Genomic DNA, 15,066 nt, shown 5'->3' with positions numbered 1-15,066 from the left:
CTGCTTTGATTTGGCAGATTCTGTCAGTTTTCTAAAGTGGTTGTACCAATTTCCTCTGCCAGCAGCAGTGTGCAAAAATGCTCGTTGCTCCACATCTTTGTCAACACTTAGCTCTCTCTTTTTCCTTCTGGAATTGGGTATTACATGTGTCTGGTGTGTATTGATCCCTTCGCTCATAAGCAGCAGGATGATAAGAGGTCACATCCATGTTTATTTGAGTCTCAGCTAGAAGAGTGGACATTCCTTTGACTCACATGTGACCCCAGGGACCAGAGTGACTATAAGCATGAAATCAACACAAAGCAGTAGAGAGATGGAACAAAGCTGAATCCTTGATGACACTGTCAAGTCACTCCATTCATCTGCCACTGAGAGAGACGGTGCTTATTTTTTAAGCTGTTTTTCAGTTGCTTTGTTTCTGAAATCGCAACATAAGGGATACTGTCCATAAACCCAGCAGTGCCATTTCTGTCTTCCATGGCATTCAGCTCCTTCGTGACACCTAGCTGGGACCTTATTCTCACCTGGTCCCTTCCGACCTCATGGGCCATCACTTCTTACCCTCTGGCTCCTCTTCTTCCCACTTTTCCATCTACCTTCCCTCCCTTGGGTTCTCATCCAGAGCCATGATGTATCCCGTGTGCTCAGGGCACCCAAATATGTATCTCCAGCCCCAACCTGCCTTCCAAGCTCCAGTCTCATATAAAACTATCCTTTCACCCTCCTCATCTACAGGCATTTCAAATGTCACGTCTTCTAAGATGCCAGACTTCTAGTCTTCCCCATCAGTCTGTTCCTTCTTCAGGCATTACACCTTGGCCAAGGTTTCTTTCACCCTTTCATTTACTCCAGGCTGAAACCTTGGTGGGTTTTAGTCACAGCACCCACCTACACTCAAACTCACATCCTTTCCTTCTCCACCTCCCCAAGCTCCCACCATTGGTGTCACCATTACTCTGTGCCTGGAAAGCTGAAAGAGCCTCCTAATTGATCTCCCCACACCTATTCTGAGGGCTTTTCCTTCCAAGCCATGTCACTAAGGTGGCCCTTCAGAAATCATATTTTCTTACCATTCATCTGATGAAAAAGGCTCCCCATTACTATTAAGATTAAAAACCCAAAGTCATTATGTTGTGCTACCTTACCCTATTTCTTCCTCATCTATCGCCCTCACTCTGCACCTTCACACCTCCATACGTGGGGCATGTTCTTCTTTCCGCCTGGAACATTTCTACCCTCATTCTTACCCTGCACAACTCCTAATCACCCTTGGTTTCTTACCCTAAACACCATCTTTCCAAGGAGGCTTCACTCTCACTCCTCACTCTAGGACAGGACCTCGTTAATTTCTCATTAACACTGACAGCACTTCCCATGATACATAGTCGTGTACTGATTTGATTGAAGTTATTCATATGGAATGATTATGTGATGACTATCTTTCCTCTCACTCCCTTCCCACCCCCTACCCGTCAGACTGTCAGCACCGAGACCATCACCCAATCTAACCGTCTCCCTTTACTAACACTGCGCTTGCACATAGGAAGCACTCAAAGAATGTGCTTCATTAGCTAATACATGAATACACTGACTCGTCCAATCCCCATAACAAACCATGAGGTGGGCATTTCATCAGACAAGAGGAAGCTGAGACAGCTCGGATGGGCCAAGGGCTAGCTGGCCCCAGGGACAGGAAAAGTCCCGACTCCAGGGCAGGTCCAAGTTCCGAGCCCGGATTTTTCCGCTCCTGATTCTTCGCCCCTTGATGGAAGCGACAGAGAGGGGTGGACTTTGAGCCATGATAAGGTTTTCCCAGAGTACAGGGATCACCCCGGCGGCCCTCAGAAACCTCGGGCTCAGTCCCAGAAAGTGATACGCTACGCCCGCACGGCTCCTGTAAGAGTAGATCACAATCTATTGCATATGCATGAGGGGACCTTGAGCTCGTGATTCGAAGCTGCCCTGGATGCGCCTGTTTTAAAATTCTCTGGATTTGAAGACCTAGGAGTTACGGAATTTTGTAAAAGTCCACAGAAGGTTCTCAGAGGACCCTCTTGGAAGATACTGAGGGAATATCGGGGAGTGTGGCCCCCCCGCTTTGCGCCTTGTCATCAGGCGTTTACTGTAGGCAGCTCGATTCCAAGAGGGGTCCTCGGCCGGCTCGACTAGAAGACGAAGGGGGCGTCTCCCCGGCTTCCTGCGGCGTCGGTGGCAAGCTGAGGTGGAGGCAGGCTGCGGCAGCGACGGCTACAGTGGCGGCGGCGCCATGGCTGGGCTCCCAGGTACTGTGGCGTCAGCCTGCTGGGGGCGGGATGAGAGGCCCTCCATGCGGCCGCGCCGCCATGTTGTCCCTTCGGGGTCACCTTAGGCGTCGCCGGCTCCCTCGCTGGGCTTTTCCTTCTGCGCACCCGGGAAAGAGGAAGGGAACCCCCCCTCCCGCGTCTGTTGATTGCCCTGCTTGGCCCCATCTTGAGATCTAGGGGTCCCTTCCTGACCCAAGGGTGGGTCTCCGGATTCCTGAGTTCTCCTCTGGCCTCCAAGGTCAGTGCCCTCCCGGGAAAGGGTAGGCAGAGCCGGGGAGCGTGGGGCTGGGGAGCGCAGCCACCTCCTCGTCGGCCCTGGGTCCCGTGGCAGGGGGCCCAGCTTGTGAGAGGCCTGTCATCTTTCCCCGCCACTTCAGTTGCGGGTTTTGTTTTGTTTTGTTTTGTTTTGTTTTGTTTTATCAAAAGGGGCGTGAGAGAGAAAGAAGAAAAGGATCTCCCGCCCTAGGCCCCCCGACCCAAGGTGTCTGGGGTGATAGGTTGACGCTCTGCTTCGAGTCGCGGGCGCGTTTTACTCACTTGAACTTTGCATCGAGACTGGACCCCCATGCTGTCCCCTCCAGTTTATGTGAGGAGTAGCCTCAAGGGCAGCCGAAGGAATCGAAAGCCTGGCACACTGATGGCCTGGAAAGGAGGAATGGGGGTGGGGGACCGCCGCGTTTTCTTTTCCCCTTCCAAACCTTCTTTAGTTTCCTTTCGGGCCTACGTGTCCCTTTCAACGCTAATGCTGGGAGGCTTGGGTCTGTCCTAGAAAAGAAACAGCCTTTGTGTTTATAGGTTCGGATCGCTTTTTATCCCTTCCAGGGAACTGGTATGTTGGGGACAGCTTCTCTGCCCTGCCTGACATGGTCCAACCATCCTGTCAGCCTGCTGGACAGCAACACCAAAGCCAGAAACAAAAAAGTTCCAGTTTAAGTGCTGATGCCAAGTGTTAGATCTTGTTTGTTTGTTTGTTTGTTTGAAACCAGATACTCATTAATATGAAGCAAATCTGCTAAAAGATTCAGTCACAGGAAGCCTGGGGGTTTCCAGTGACCAGGTCAGTTCCATACCTGAAATGGGTCTCCTTGAGACTTGCTGCCAAAAGCAGGTTAACCTTTTGTCTGTAATATATTGTCTCAAAGAGGAATCTGGGATAGGCTGTGTTTTTTTGTTGTTGTTCTCCTATCTTAGAAATGCATGCATTCCATTTCAAGCTTGTCACTGTTTGATATACCAAGGACCATGTGTCGCCTGCCTCTCTGACTTCCTGCTCTGGGAATGCTCAGGAATCTGCCTCCTGCTGGAGTATGAGCCCTGTGGGAGTGAAAAGCAGGGGGCTGGATCAACGGGATTATTCCCATAGAACATGGTGACAACATGTTTCTGGGGCGCATAGAGGAAGTCAGAGGTCACCAGGGAAAACGAGACCATTAGACTTGTTTTGTGTGTATGTGTATGTGTATCTGCACATGTTTTAATCTCTCGGGGGAAAGTTACCTGCAAATTTAGAATCTCCCTTTGGGGTGTTGGCTCTTGAGGAGATGCAAGTTTGAAAACAGATATCTAGTAATTGGCTCACAGTAAACCTGCTCCCCCATTCAACGTACTTGTAATAAGCTGTTGATTGCCCTGCAGCAGGAGCTCAAGAAACTTGTCCCTGCTGGGCTCCGGGCTCCAGGAACAGACACCTTTTCTTTTAGTCACAATCAAAATACCTCACAAATAATGAGTGGTGACAATGTCGCATAGCACCCCCACCTCTGAAAATTGTGATATATAAACCCACCCCAGAGACTTCAACTGGCTAGGCTAAGAAACTAATGTTCTCAGATATCACTCCTGAGGGTCTCACTTGTTGCTGGAGTCCCAAAAAGCCATCCCAGTCCCCTCACAGCCCCTCTACTCTATCCTCAGCCTTAATGTGGGCAAATTCTTGTGGCAGTAGGGTTGGCAGTGCTTTAGGGAAAACCTTTTCTTTTAGTCACAATCAAAATACCTCACAAATAATGAGTGGTGACAATGTCGCATAGCACCCCCACCTCTGAAAATTGTGATATATAAACCCACCCCAGAGACTTCAACTGGCTAGGCTAAGAAACTAATGTTCTCAGATATCACTCCTGAGGGTCTCACTTGTTGCTGGAGTCCCAAAAAGCCATCCCAGTCCCCTCACAGCCCCTCTACTCTATCCTCAGCCTTAATGTGGGCAAATTCTTGTGGCAGTAGGGTTGGCAGTGCTTTAGGGGAAGAGGACATATAGTACTTTGGACTGAGGGCCTTCCAATAAAAAACTGGTCATTTTCAATTCCTCCCATTGCTGTCTATTGGAATAAAATGTCTTAATGGTATAGCTTGTGGGAAAAAAAATTGTAAACAAAATGTGTTTGGCCCAGACTTCCAGATATTGCATAGGGATGGAAAATGAGAGCATTCTTTCTGTCCCTGGTGGGGTAAACTTGCTGCAGAACATGAGGGTTCGGGAGTAGAAGACAAAAGTGAGGACTGGGATATTGTACATTCAAGCCCACTCAGGCAGGTGCAAGCCACCAAGGCAACCCTTGCCTGAAGTCTGTTATATCACTATGCCACGCTCAGAGATTGCTGATGGATGGAGGAAAAGGGCTTTGCCAAGATCATCTGGATAGACCTGGGGCTACCGGCAGCCTCCTGCCATCTGGGGGGGTGGGAAGGAGTGCCACAGGAGGTGCTATGTCCAGAGCAGCCAGACCTTCCCATGCTGCTTTGGCCCACCTCCTTGAACTGAGCTACCTTGTAACTTGGGCTGAGGTTAAAGTATCAGGGCCCATGAGCACACCCTTTGAAGACTCTTAGGGGAGGGGCATCCTTCACTGAGAATGCATGTTGAAATATGTTCATGGTTCTGTGGGTTTAGTATGGAAGACCACAGAAACTCCCAGTCTTGAGACCTGCCAAGATCTGGGCTTCAGAAAGGAGGCAGTGTGAGCATTGCCTGCAGATGAGTCACCTGGGGCAAGAGGAGACCTGCCTCACCTTCAGGCTCTGGTAGCAGCTGATTGAGAAGAGGAAGTCTCTGATTGCATATTTTACCATGTCCTGATGACCACCAGAATGGCATTGTAATGGCAGTGTTTCTAGAATGTTGGAGTTTACTGGGATCTTAGTGGCCCTCTTACAGAGAGGACTGGAAATGACTTGGCCAGGCTCCATAGGCTGCTTGCTGGCAAAGTCAAGACCAGAACCCATATCTGCACCTTTCTCTCACCCCAAAAATTCTCTGATGCTGAATGAGGTTGTAGGTGCCTCTAGAGTTGCTGGTGGTTGGGCTGAGAAACCTAAGGGGCTTGCTTAAGGGGAGGTGAGCATGATCATGCTCAAGGGAGTACAGTGCTTGGTGCTCTAGAAGTGTTTGTGACAACTGTGACTAAGGGATCTTTGAAAGTGGCAGGAAGAGATTTATGGCCTTTATATTCACTCCATTGGTGTTGACCTAGGAACAGGTGTGTAGTGACAGGAACACATAAAGCTTCAGACAAGGCTGAACAGGCGGCAGGGCCATTTGGTGAGGCAATCAGCTGACCCCACCATAAAAGGAGCCCTGACACACTGGGGAGAAAGGAAGGGGAGAAAAGTCGGAGCGGCAGCCAGCCCACTGTCCATACATGACAGGGAGAGCCCAGGGCCAGAGGCTGGTAAGCACTCCAAAGAATAGGAATAGGAGGCTATGCTGAGAAAAGCAGGGGCCCCAGGAATGGGAAGAGAGGTTTCTGGGGTAGGCAGAGGGGAAGGGAGGAGACCTTTGGGAGTGGCAAGGCCAGGCAGGATACCCTTACAGTGATCCCAGTACAAGTTATGGGGCCTGGGTCATTAAGCTGGGTGGAGGCAGTGCTGTTTTACACCTTTTATCCCAACTCATTGTCCAAACTGTGCCCACCTGCCCAGTACTCATTTCCTGAGGCTCTGGATGGAGACCTGGACTAAGACTTTATGCTCTGAAATCACCTCCTTGATCCCTAGTGCCCCATTTGAGGGGGCACTTCCCCCTCCTCCCATCTTTCCCAGTGATTACTGCCCTGGCCCCTTGTCCTGGGACCACAAGTGAAGGTAGTTATCCCTCTGGGGAAGGCAAAGTGGTCCCTTATTCTGGGATCACAAGTCAAGTCTGTTACATCACTATGCCACACTCCAAGATCTGCTGAAGGATGGGTGGATGGAGGAAAAGGGCTTTGCCGGGATCATCTGGAAAGCCCTGTCTTTGGGGACAAGCTGGGGGATGGTCCTTTATCTCAGGACTGTGTTAAGATGGGGCATGGTGTGTAAGTCCCAGGTTATTCCCATTTTGTTGCCACCCTGTCCTTCCTTAAGCAGTGTGCCCTTTCCATAGTGGGCACTTAAACTCAGTCTTAGAAATGCGTGTCCCTGCCACAAAAAAAGAAAAAAAAAGTCACAGAGACAACTTCTTGGTGTGCCTCCACCGCCCCGCAGGGTCCTAGGACACTGCGAGATGGGGGAGTTACTGGTTTTTTATTTTTTGTAGAGGTGGTCCCTGTCCTCCAGGAGCTTACAATCTAGCTGGGGAGACACAACTAACGCACACTTAAACAATCAGTACAATTAGCAATTACCACAATATTACCACAACTGCGTGAGACCAGGGAAAAGCAAGATCAGTGAGGGGCGGGGGCTCGGAGAAGGTGTTTTGGTAAAGATGGGATTCATTTACTGGTTGAATAGAGCCAAATCGAGTGACACATTTCTTTGGGGTAGAGTGGGCTTGGGAGGCAGTGAGGAGGAAAGGGGAATGGAGAGAGCAAAGACAGAGAGACTGGAATGCGCGTGCTGTGGGCAAGGGACTGTGCGGGCCTCACTCCATTTCTTAACCCACCTCCTTCCTCCCTCACCCACGCCCTCCAGTCCCGCCACACAGACACTCAGTGGGTGCCTTCTCTGCTGCACCGAGATTCAGGGCTTCGGCTGGTGTCGGAATGTCCGTTCTGCTGGCTGGTGTGGTGTTTGGATCTCCTTGGTGGGACCTTCTGGCATGGCCTCGGCTGCGGGCTGGGATGGTGCTGTCCCGACTTGGTCCAGATCAGAATGCGGTGCCTACGCCCAGATCTCAGGGGTCTGCTCCCACCATCCCCCTCCTCTCCCGCCCCCGCCCCACAGTGGGACCGGTTCAAAGGGGTTGGAAAGGGATCTGGAATCGTTGGTCATTGTCGTACTGCTTCTCCGGGGGGGCCTACTGGCCCCTCACTGACCTTGGCAAGTGCTCCTCTGGCGAGGGAGCACAGGGGACCCCCCATTCCTGCGCGGCACTGGCTCCCATGCTGGCCGAGATGCACAGGAGCACCTGATGATACGGCCGCCCAGGGCTGGGAGCTGGGGCCTCAGTTGGGGCCTCTCTGCCTGCGCTCCCCCAACACCTGCCGCCCGGTCCGCGACACCGTGTACGCCAGCTTCTGCAGGGAGTATCTGAACACCTGTGGTGAGAGATCCAGGACCGGCCCTTAGTGGAGAGCACCTGCACCATGTCTGTGGTGCTGCCGTGCCCACCCCCACCCCACCCCCTGCCCCGCCCGCCTGTCCAGCGTCGGCCGGAGAGGCGTGCATGGGCGCAGCTTGTCCACGAGTCAGGGCAGCTGGAGCTTTTCCAACTGTGCTGAGAGCTGCATGGCGGCAAGCTGATTGGACCCACAACTTAGGTATACCTCACTTCTCGCAATGGGCTGTGTCCCTGGAGGATTTCGAAAAGCGAATCCTACCCAGTAAATGCAGCATTCCAGGAACACCTTGAAGGAAATATGCGATTCCTTTGGCAAAGGATTCCTTTAGCAGGGAATTCTTCCTGCAAAGGGAGCTTTTAGGGTAAATGATTTTATGGGCAAAGCACTTTCTTTTATTTCTTTTTACGCAAAGTGCTTTTGCCGCTTGATTTTTTTTTTTCTATAAAGCAATTTTCCTTTTTTGGAAGAGCTTTTCCCCCCTTCCATTTTTCCCGCGAAGGGCTTTTTCCTCTTAATTGTTTTCTTCAAAGCGTTTTTGTCCCGATTCATTTTCTTTTTTCCTGTTAGGTCCTTTGTCTAATTTTTTCCTGCAATGCGCTTTTTATCTAATGCATTATTTTCTGTCAAGTGCTTTTGTCTGATTTATTTTTCCTGCAATGCACGTTTTCCCCTATTTTTTTTTTCTTCCGTGAATTACTTTTTCTCATAATTCATTATGATTTTCTTGGTAGTGATTTTAAATTTTTTCTGAGAAGTTCCTTTTTCTAACTTATTTTTTGTTTCACCCTGCAAGTGCTATATATATGTATATTATCTTTTCTTTAAAAGAAAATTTGCCCGCAATGCGCAATTTTTTAAGACGGAAAATTTTCGCTAAGCGATATGTAAAGTCTAGCAACAGAGAAGTGCCCCGCCTCCCTCCTGGGTTATAGTCTGGGTGTAGCGGGTTTTTCTTACCGTGTAGGTCGCTAAAAGCCTCGGCGATCGTCCGCGGCAGTCGCCCGCTGCGCCCTGAGCCTTTGTTCCCGGCTGGGCGCGGGCGCACTGGGGAGGGTCTGCGCGAGGAGGAGGGCGCAGCGAACCAACCGGGAAACACCGTGCCGGCAGCGGCACTTGGGCAAGCACGGATCGCGGCAATTAGGATAGGATGGGTCAGCGACAGCAATCGCGATGCGTGTTTGCGGGTTCAGGGTGCGCGTGTCGGTTGGGACCCCTTACCCACCCGGAATCCCGACACATTTACCTGCAGCAGCACACGAAAGATGTACCAGCCGATGATGAGCAGCTCAGCTGAAGCTGCCGCCACTGCCGCCATGGTTCCGAGAGTGGTGGGTGGTTGGTTGAGGGCGAAGGTTCGCCGAGATCCACTGGTCTCAGAGTCCGCTGTTGGGCGCACTGCCGCAGCGGCGGTGGCGGCGCCTTAAGTACCCGCCCGCTACTGGAGTGCGCATGCGCGCTTTGAGGGGGGGCGTTCATGAGGAGGGGCGGTGGGGGGCGCCTCTCATTCGCCAGGAGAGAAGAAAAAATAATCCATCTGCTCTTTCTACACCGACCCCCGCCTCCTGAGTTTCATCTTAGCCCCCTTCCAGAAGATTCTGCTGTGCCTGCTGTTGAATGTTAGTATAAAATAGGGGGTTATCACAACTCTGGATAGAGAATGAGGCGAGCAAGCCTCTTAGTGCAATAACCCTCTACAAATTTGAGCCCGGAGTCCAGTGTCGCTTCAAAACCCACCTTGCGTATGAAAAGCCAGAGAAACCGAAGTTTGGGAGAGGTCATCTGTCCCATAGAGCATAAAAAGGTGTCCCTTCTAGAAGTCTTGCCATCACAGGCGCCTTCCCAAAACTACTAATGTTCACTGAGTTTTAAGCCCACGCTGTCTGCTTTAGAGGGTTCCTGAGCGCACAGCCCTCCCCCCGATTCTTCACATCCTACTTCTGAAGGTAGCGAGGAGATCAGGATCCAAGGAGATCAGGATCCAAGGTGATCAGGATCCAAGGCGGCGGTGGCAACTGCATAGCCGAGCCTGGGTCCTGCCCTGTGGGTGTAAAAGCAGTAGGCACTGGGTGTCTGTTCTTTGGCAGGGTGCGGGGTGCATTGGCGCCCTTTCTGTGCGCGGAGGACTGAGCTCTACCGGGAAGTGGTTGGAATGTGCTCGGCGATAGTGCTCTGCTGGGCAGGTCTTCGTCCCCCTCCCCCAGGCCTTGGTGGGTCTGCCTCAACCAGAGCGGTCCTTTCTACCGGTTTCGCTGGGCAGCTGGAACACAGAGCCGTTTTCGCCACAATCCTGTTTCCAGGCCAGGCGATTTCCTCCTTGAGCGTTGTCTAGCGGATCCCTCGCAGAACGCGGACTTCGCGGGCGGGTAGACCAGAATGTGGTCTCCAAGCGCTGCCCCGGTGCATCTGTGGCCCTCCAAAAGCATTTCTCTTCAGCAACTGCCTGACACAAGGGCCAACTGGCATTTGCCCCTATGTAGATAGAAAATTAATTTTGATTAAAAGCTCGTAGAGGTCAGGTTCTACACAGTGCCAGCAGCAGATGGAGGTGTAATGATCCAAGTGAGTCCTGCCCTGTGGGTGTAAAAGCAGTAGGCACTGGGTGTCTGTTCTTTGGCAGGGTGCGGGGTGCATTGGCGCCCTTTCTGTGCGCGGAGGACTGAGCTCTACCGGGAAGTGGTTGGAATGTGCTCGGCGATAGTGATCTGCTGGGCAGGTCTTCGTCCCCCTCCCCCAGGCCTTGGTGGGTCTGCCTCAACCAGAGCGGTCCTTTCTACCGGTTTCGCTGGGCAGCTGGAACACAGAGCCGTTTTCGCCACAATCCTGTTTCCAGGCCAGGCGATTTCCTCCTTGAGCGTTGTCTAGCGGATCCCTCGCAGAACGCGGACTTCGCGGGCGGGTAGACCAGAATGTGGTCTCCAAGCGCTGCCCCGGTGCATCTGTGGCCCTCCAAAAGCATTTCTCTTCAGCAACTGCCTGACACAAGGGCCAACTGGCATTTGCCCCTATGTAGATAGAAAATTAATTTTGATTAAAAGCTCGTAGAGGTCAGGTTCTACACAGTGCCAGCAGCAGATGGAGGTGTAATGATCCAAGTGAGTTCAGTTTGATCTGAATAGCGTAGTGAATTTTTTCCTACATCGACTTTCGAAGAAGTTGGCTGGTTTTGGCAAAGTGTCCCCGGGCTATTTGAAAAAGGCAAGCTGGCCCAGGCTGCCATCTTGAAATAAGTATTTGGTACTGCTGAAATATTCAAGGATCTATTGCCTGTCGGCTGGAGCCGGCAATGCACGCATTGCTTTCCCCCCCCGCCACTCTTTGCCTGAGAACCTACCACTATGAAAGATACAGAACCCTAACCTTACCACATGGGGGCACAGCGTGAGCCATGGTCTTCCTGTGGCAACCACAGGGCGGTATTGTGAGGTCTGGGCCCCTTGAGGACGGGCCGCAGCCCCAGGAGGCGATACATGATCTCTGCTGGGCAGGGCCCAGACAAAGCCAGGCCACTGTGCGGGAAGTGCCAAAGAGCCCTCTCAAAGAGCCCCCAATTGAAGCTCATGGGAGAGATCCCAGGAAGCTTCCTGAACTTAGAGACTTGGAAAAGAGAACGTCCATGGGTGGGCAGGGAGGAAAGGGCATTCACATTTGCTGTTAACCATGATCCATTTTCCCAAATAAGTATACATTCTGTTCCTGTTTTTTTTTTTCTTTTTTTCTTTTTTTTTTTTTTTTTCTGTTTTTTTTTTTCTTTTTTTCTTTTTTTTTTTTTTTTTCTGTTTTTTTTTTTCTTTTTTTCTTTTTTTTTTTTTTTTTCTGTTTTTTTTTTTCTTTTTTTCTTTTTTTTTTTTTTTTTCTGTTTTTTTTTTTCTTTTTTTCTTTTTTTTTTTTTTTTTCTGTTTTTTTTTTTCTTTTTTTCTTTTTTTTTTTTTTTTTCTGTTTTTTTTTTTCTTTTTTTCTTTTTTTTTTTTTTTTTCTGTTTTTTTTTTTCTTTTTTTCTTTTTTTTTTTTTTTTTCTGTTTTTTTTTTTCTTTTTTTCTTTTTTTTTTTTTTTTTCTGTTTTTTTTTTTCTTTTTTTCTTTTTTTTTTTTTTTTTCTGTTTTTTTTTTTCTTTTTTTCTTTTTTTTTTTTTTTTTCTGTTTTTTTTTTTCTTTTTTTCTTTTTTTTTTTTTTTTTCTGTTTTTTTTTTTCTTTTTTTCTTTTTTTTTTTTTTTTTCTGTTTTTTTTTTTCTTTTTTTCTTTTTTTTTTTTTTTTGTCTGTCTGTCTGTTCTTTGTCTGTTTGTCTGTTGTGTTGACTTTTCTCTTCAGGATCCTTGCTGCCTTGGTGATCCCAGGCTGACAGCCAGAGAGCACAGCGGCTCAGCTCCTGGAGAGTGAGGGCTGAAGAAAGCGGAGGGCAGCCGCCTGCGCCCGCTGGCTCCTATTAGGTCGGTTCCTGCAGCGGTGCCCGGCAGCTTTGGCGAAGGCCCTGCCCGGCAGAGATCATGTATTGCCTCCAGTGGCTGCTGCCCGTCCTCCTCATCCCCAAGCCCCTCAACCCCGCTCTGTGGTTCAGCCACTCCATGTTCATGGGCTTCTACCTGCTCAGCTTTCTCCTGGAGCGGAAGCCTTGCACAATTTGTGCCTTGGTTTTCCTGGCAGCCCTGTTTCTCATCTGCTATAGCTGTTGGGGAAACTGTTTCCTGTACCATTGCTCCGATTCCCCACTTCCAGAATCGGCGCATGACCCTGGTGTTGTGGGCACCTAACAGCCTACCCTGCTAGCTTTCCAAGGAAGCAGAAGACGGGAGGGGAGGCATTGACGTAGGTCATAAAGCATTGGAGTTTCAAATCCCGCAGCCTGCGGGTGCCACATTCCTGACGGCGCCTTTTTGGCCTGTGATGTTTTATCCTTATAATGTGAATAATGGCACTGACCAGTGCTTTTATTGTAGAGTCCTATCGTCGTGGGTGGTCTCGTGGTTGTGTGTGTTCTGTCCCCATCTCGGTCCTGGCTGGTGGGATGGCCACCCCCCTCGCCTCATTACTGCGAGGAGTCTGCGCCCATCCTGGTCAATCCGCCCCAGTGTGACCTAGGAAGGTAAAATGCCAGTCCCCTTTTCACCTCTGTGACCCCTCCTTGTTAGGGTCTCCTTCCTTCCCAAAATGTTACTGATTCCTCAGTCCCTCCCCTCCTAGTTTCCCTTTAATTCCCTTCTGTCCCTTTCCTTTTTGGGGGAGCACCTGTCCAAGACAGGGCTCATTTTTGCACTTATCTCGAATTTGAAGAGATTGCTGACGCCCGAGAGCCTCGCTTTTTCATCCTTCTTTCCCTGTTCAGCAAGCTAGACAGAAACATGTCTTAACTGTTTGTTGTCCACGAATCTCCAGTATTTTTTCCTCTTCATCTTTAAGGAAAAAGCAACAGATAGATGTTGCTCTTTCACTTGGGTGTCTGGGCTTGTGCTTTCCAGCCCAGCTTCACTCCCTTTGCTCTTCCTCCTGCCTTTCTGAATGGTCCTGAGGAGGGGGGCTTCCTTGTGTCCCCCATGCATGCTCTGCAGGATTGAGGTATGGTGTGTTCATGTCGACCTAGCAGTCCCCAGCTGTGTGAATGGAGAGTACTTGTGTGTTTCATAACAGCCATGATGCCCTTGACAGGTGTTTGGATATTTTTTCTCGTGCCGTGTGTGTGTGTGTGTGTGTGTGTGTGTACACAAATACATGTGAATACTCCTTTTAAAGAAGCTTTATCAAATGTGTTCTGATTTTGAGGTTTAGCAATAGCTAGCTATAGTAGGTGCGGCTACAGTTTTTATTTAGCATGGGGATTGCAGAGTGACCAGCACACTGGACTCCAAGGTGGTGCAGACAAGACAGAGAGAAGCAGTGGTCATCGTCCTCCCGCCAGGAGCTTCTTCGTTCCTGCACACGTAGACTGTACGTTATGAAGAACACACAGGAAGACTTTGTGACTGTCACTTGACTTGTTTCTGGGCTTCCGTAACAAATGTTGGCAAACAAGACTTTCTCCTGGCCCCTATCCACTGGGGATCAGCATGGTTGTTCTTCCAGTCCAAACCATTCATCTCTTTCTTGCCTGAGGCAGAAGGGAGGTGGGCCAGGCAGAGGACAGAACTGGTGGCAGCCCATCTAGGGAATGGGACTGCAAGGCCACATGTGTGAAACATTTGGACTGCTATTCTGGAGCTTTTATTTCTGGTGTGTTCGTTGCACAGCTGTTTGAAATGTTTAATAAAGCTTTATAAACTTTACTTTGTGGTTTTATGTGGCTGCAGTCCATTTGGGTTGTGGTGTTGGATTTCTGAATTGGTGGGGGGCAGGGGAAGCACGGAGGGCTGAGTCTTTGGCGCCAGAGTACCTTAGCCCGAAAATTTGATCTGCTCTCTGGAGAGCAGATGGTGGGGCTGGGGGAGGGGGGAACGAGGGCAGGCCAGGCGGTGAACAGGAGGGAGTCTGAAAGTTTTCAGAGATGAGACATTTGTGTTTCTCAACTCCCATGGCTTCTCGCCTGAAATTGTTTCCCTCCATAGGAGATTTGAGTAACCAATCCCTTGACAAACAACTTAAGACAGCTGGAGCTCTAATCATCAAGGATTTTTATGGTGCTGCTTTTGAAGTAAAAATAAAGTGAAACCCCTTATGGCATTCCAAGTGGAAAAGTAAATAAAAGTGGCTGTCCAACTACTGGACTTCAGGTGATGGCTAGAAGCACAGGAGTGGTGTGGTTTCTTATCCTAGAGATGTGCGCACACTCTGGCCATGACCTTTGAGACAGCAGGGTAGCTTACCAGGGCCTTGTGCTGGCTGTCCATTTCCTTTCTACTAGAAAGCATCACAGGTAGTGTGTCACACAGAGCTGTGTGAGGACTTTTTGAGATATTGTGGTGATGAAGGGCTTTGGTAATTTCATAAGATCACTGGTGTTACCTAGATTTTTAATTTATTGCTATAAAGGTGCACATGTAGTTTTCTCCTGCTCTTTTAAATCACCCTATCATCACACTATCCCTTTTTTCATTCCTAGTGTTGCTTATTGATGCTCTCTCTTCTTGATCAAAACTTACCAAAGATTTGTCTGTTCTAGAGGTATTTTCCAAGAAGCAAACTTGTATTGATCATATCTGCTAGGTATTTTTCCTGTCTGATTCTCTAGTGCTTTTATCTCTGAATTATTCCTTTTTGGGTTTCTGCGTATATTTTGTGATTGTGCTAACTTTAAACAAGTGGAGAGGTCATAGGCACAGAAAGGATGTTTTGTTCAACAAACCTGTGACCCTGT

At 49.5% G+C, this 15,066-nt stretch overlaps 2 protein-coding genes across 6 annotated transcripts; one reads left to right on the top strand and one right to left on the bottom strand.

Annotated features, from left to right (window-relative positions):
* The first annotated feature begins 1,969 nt into the window (after window positions 1-1,969).
* BLCAP (BLCAP apoptosis inducing factor) lies at window positions 1,970-14,038 on the top strand. Of its 2 annotated transcripts, none has more exons than XM_006144118.3 (2): window positions 1,970-2,282; window positions 12,093-14,038. In XM_006144118.3, the coding sequence occupies exon 2, from the start codon at window positions 12,269-12,271 to the stop codon at window positions 12,530-12,532; it is 264 nt and encodes an 87-aa protein (XP_006144180.1). In that variant the 5' UTR covers window positions 1,970-2,282; window positions 12,093-12,268; the 3' UTR covers window positions 12,533-14,038. The 2 variants fall into 2 exon arrangements, with proteins under 2 accessions (XP_006144180.1, XP_006144181.1); XM_006144119.3 differs by lacking the exon at window positions 1,970-2,282 and adding an exon at window positions 2,304-2,541.
* On the bottom strand, window positions 6,743-10,339 carry NNAT (neuronatin). 4 transcript variants are annotated; one of them, XM_014586153.2, is made up of 3 exons: window positions 9,026-10,339; window positions 8,744-8,839; window positions 6,743-7,762 (listed from the first exon to the last, which is right to left on the bottom strand). In XM_014586153.2, the coding sequence occupies exons 1-3, from the start codon at window positions 9,099-9,101 to the stop codon at window positions 7,533-7,535; spliced, it is 402 nt and encodes a 133-aa protein (XP_014441639.1). In that variant the 5' UTR covers window positions 9,102-10,339; the 3' UTR covers window positions 6,743-7,532. The 4 variants fall into 4 exon arrangements, with proteins under 4 accessions (XP_014441639.1, XP_014441638.1, XP_006144178.1 ...); XM_014586152.2 differs by lacking the exon at window positions 8,744-8,839 and adding an exon at window positions 7,996-8,071 and having other exon boundaries at window positions 9,030-10,339; XM_006144116.3 differs by lacking the exon at window positions 8,744-8,839 and adding an exon at window positions 7,991-8,071 and having other exon boundaries at window positions 7,582-7,762; window positions 9,030-10,339.
* Window positions 14,039-15,066: the final 1,028 nt, after the last annotated feature.

This window comes from Tupaia chinensis, unplaced genomic scaffold (assembly GCF_000334495.1).
Source record: "Tupaia chinensis unplaced genomic scaffold, TupChi_1.0 Scaffold000115_1, whole genome shotgun sequence".
Classification (NCBI taxonomy): domain Eukaryota; kingdom Metazoa; phylum Chordata; class Mammalia; order Scandentia; family Tupaiidae; genus Tupaia; species Tupaia belangeri.
This window is presented reverse-complemented; position numbering and strand designations above follow the sequence as displayed.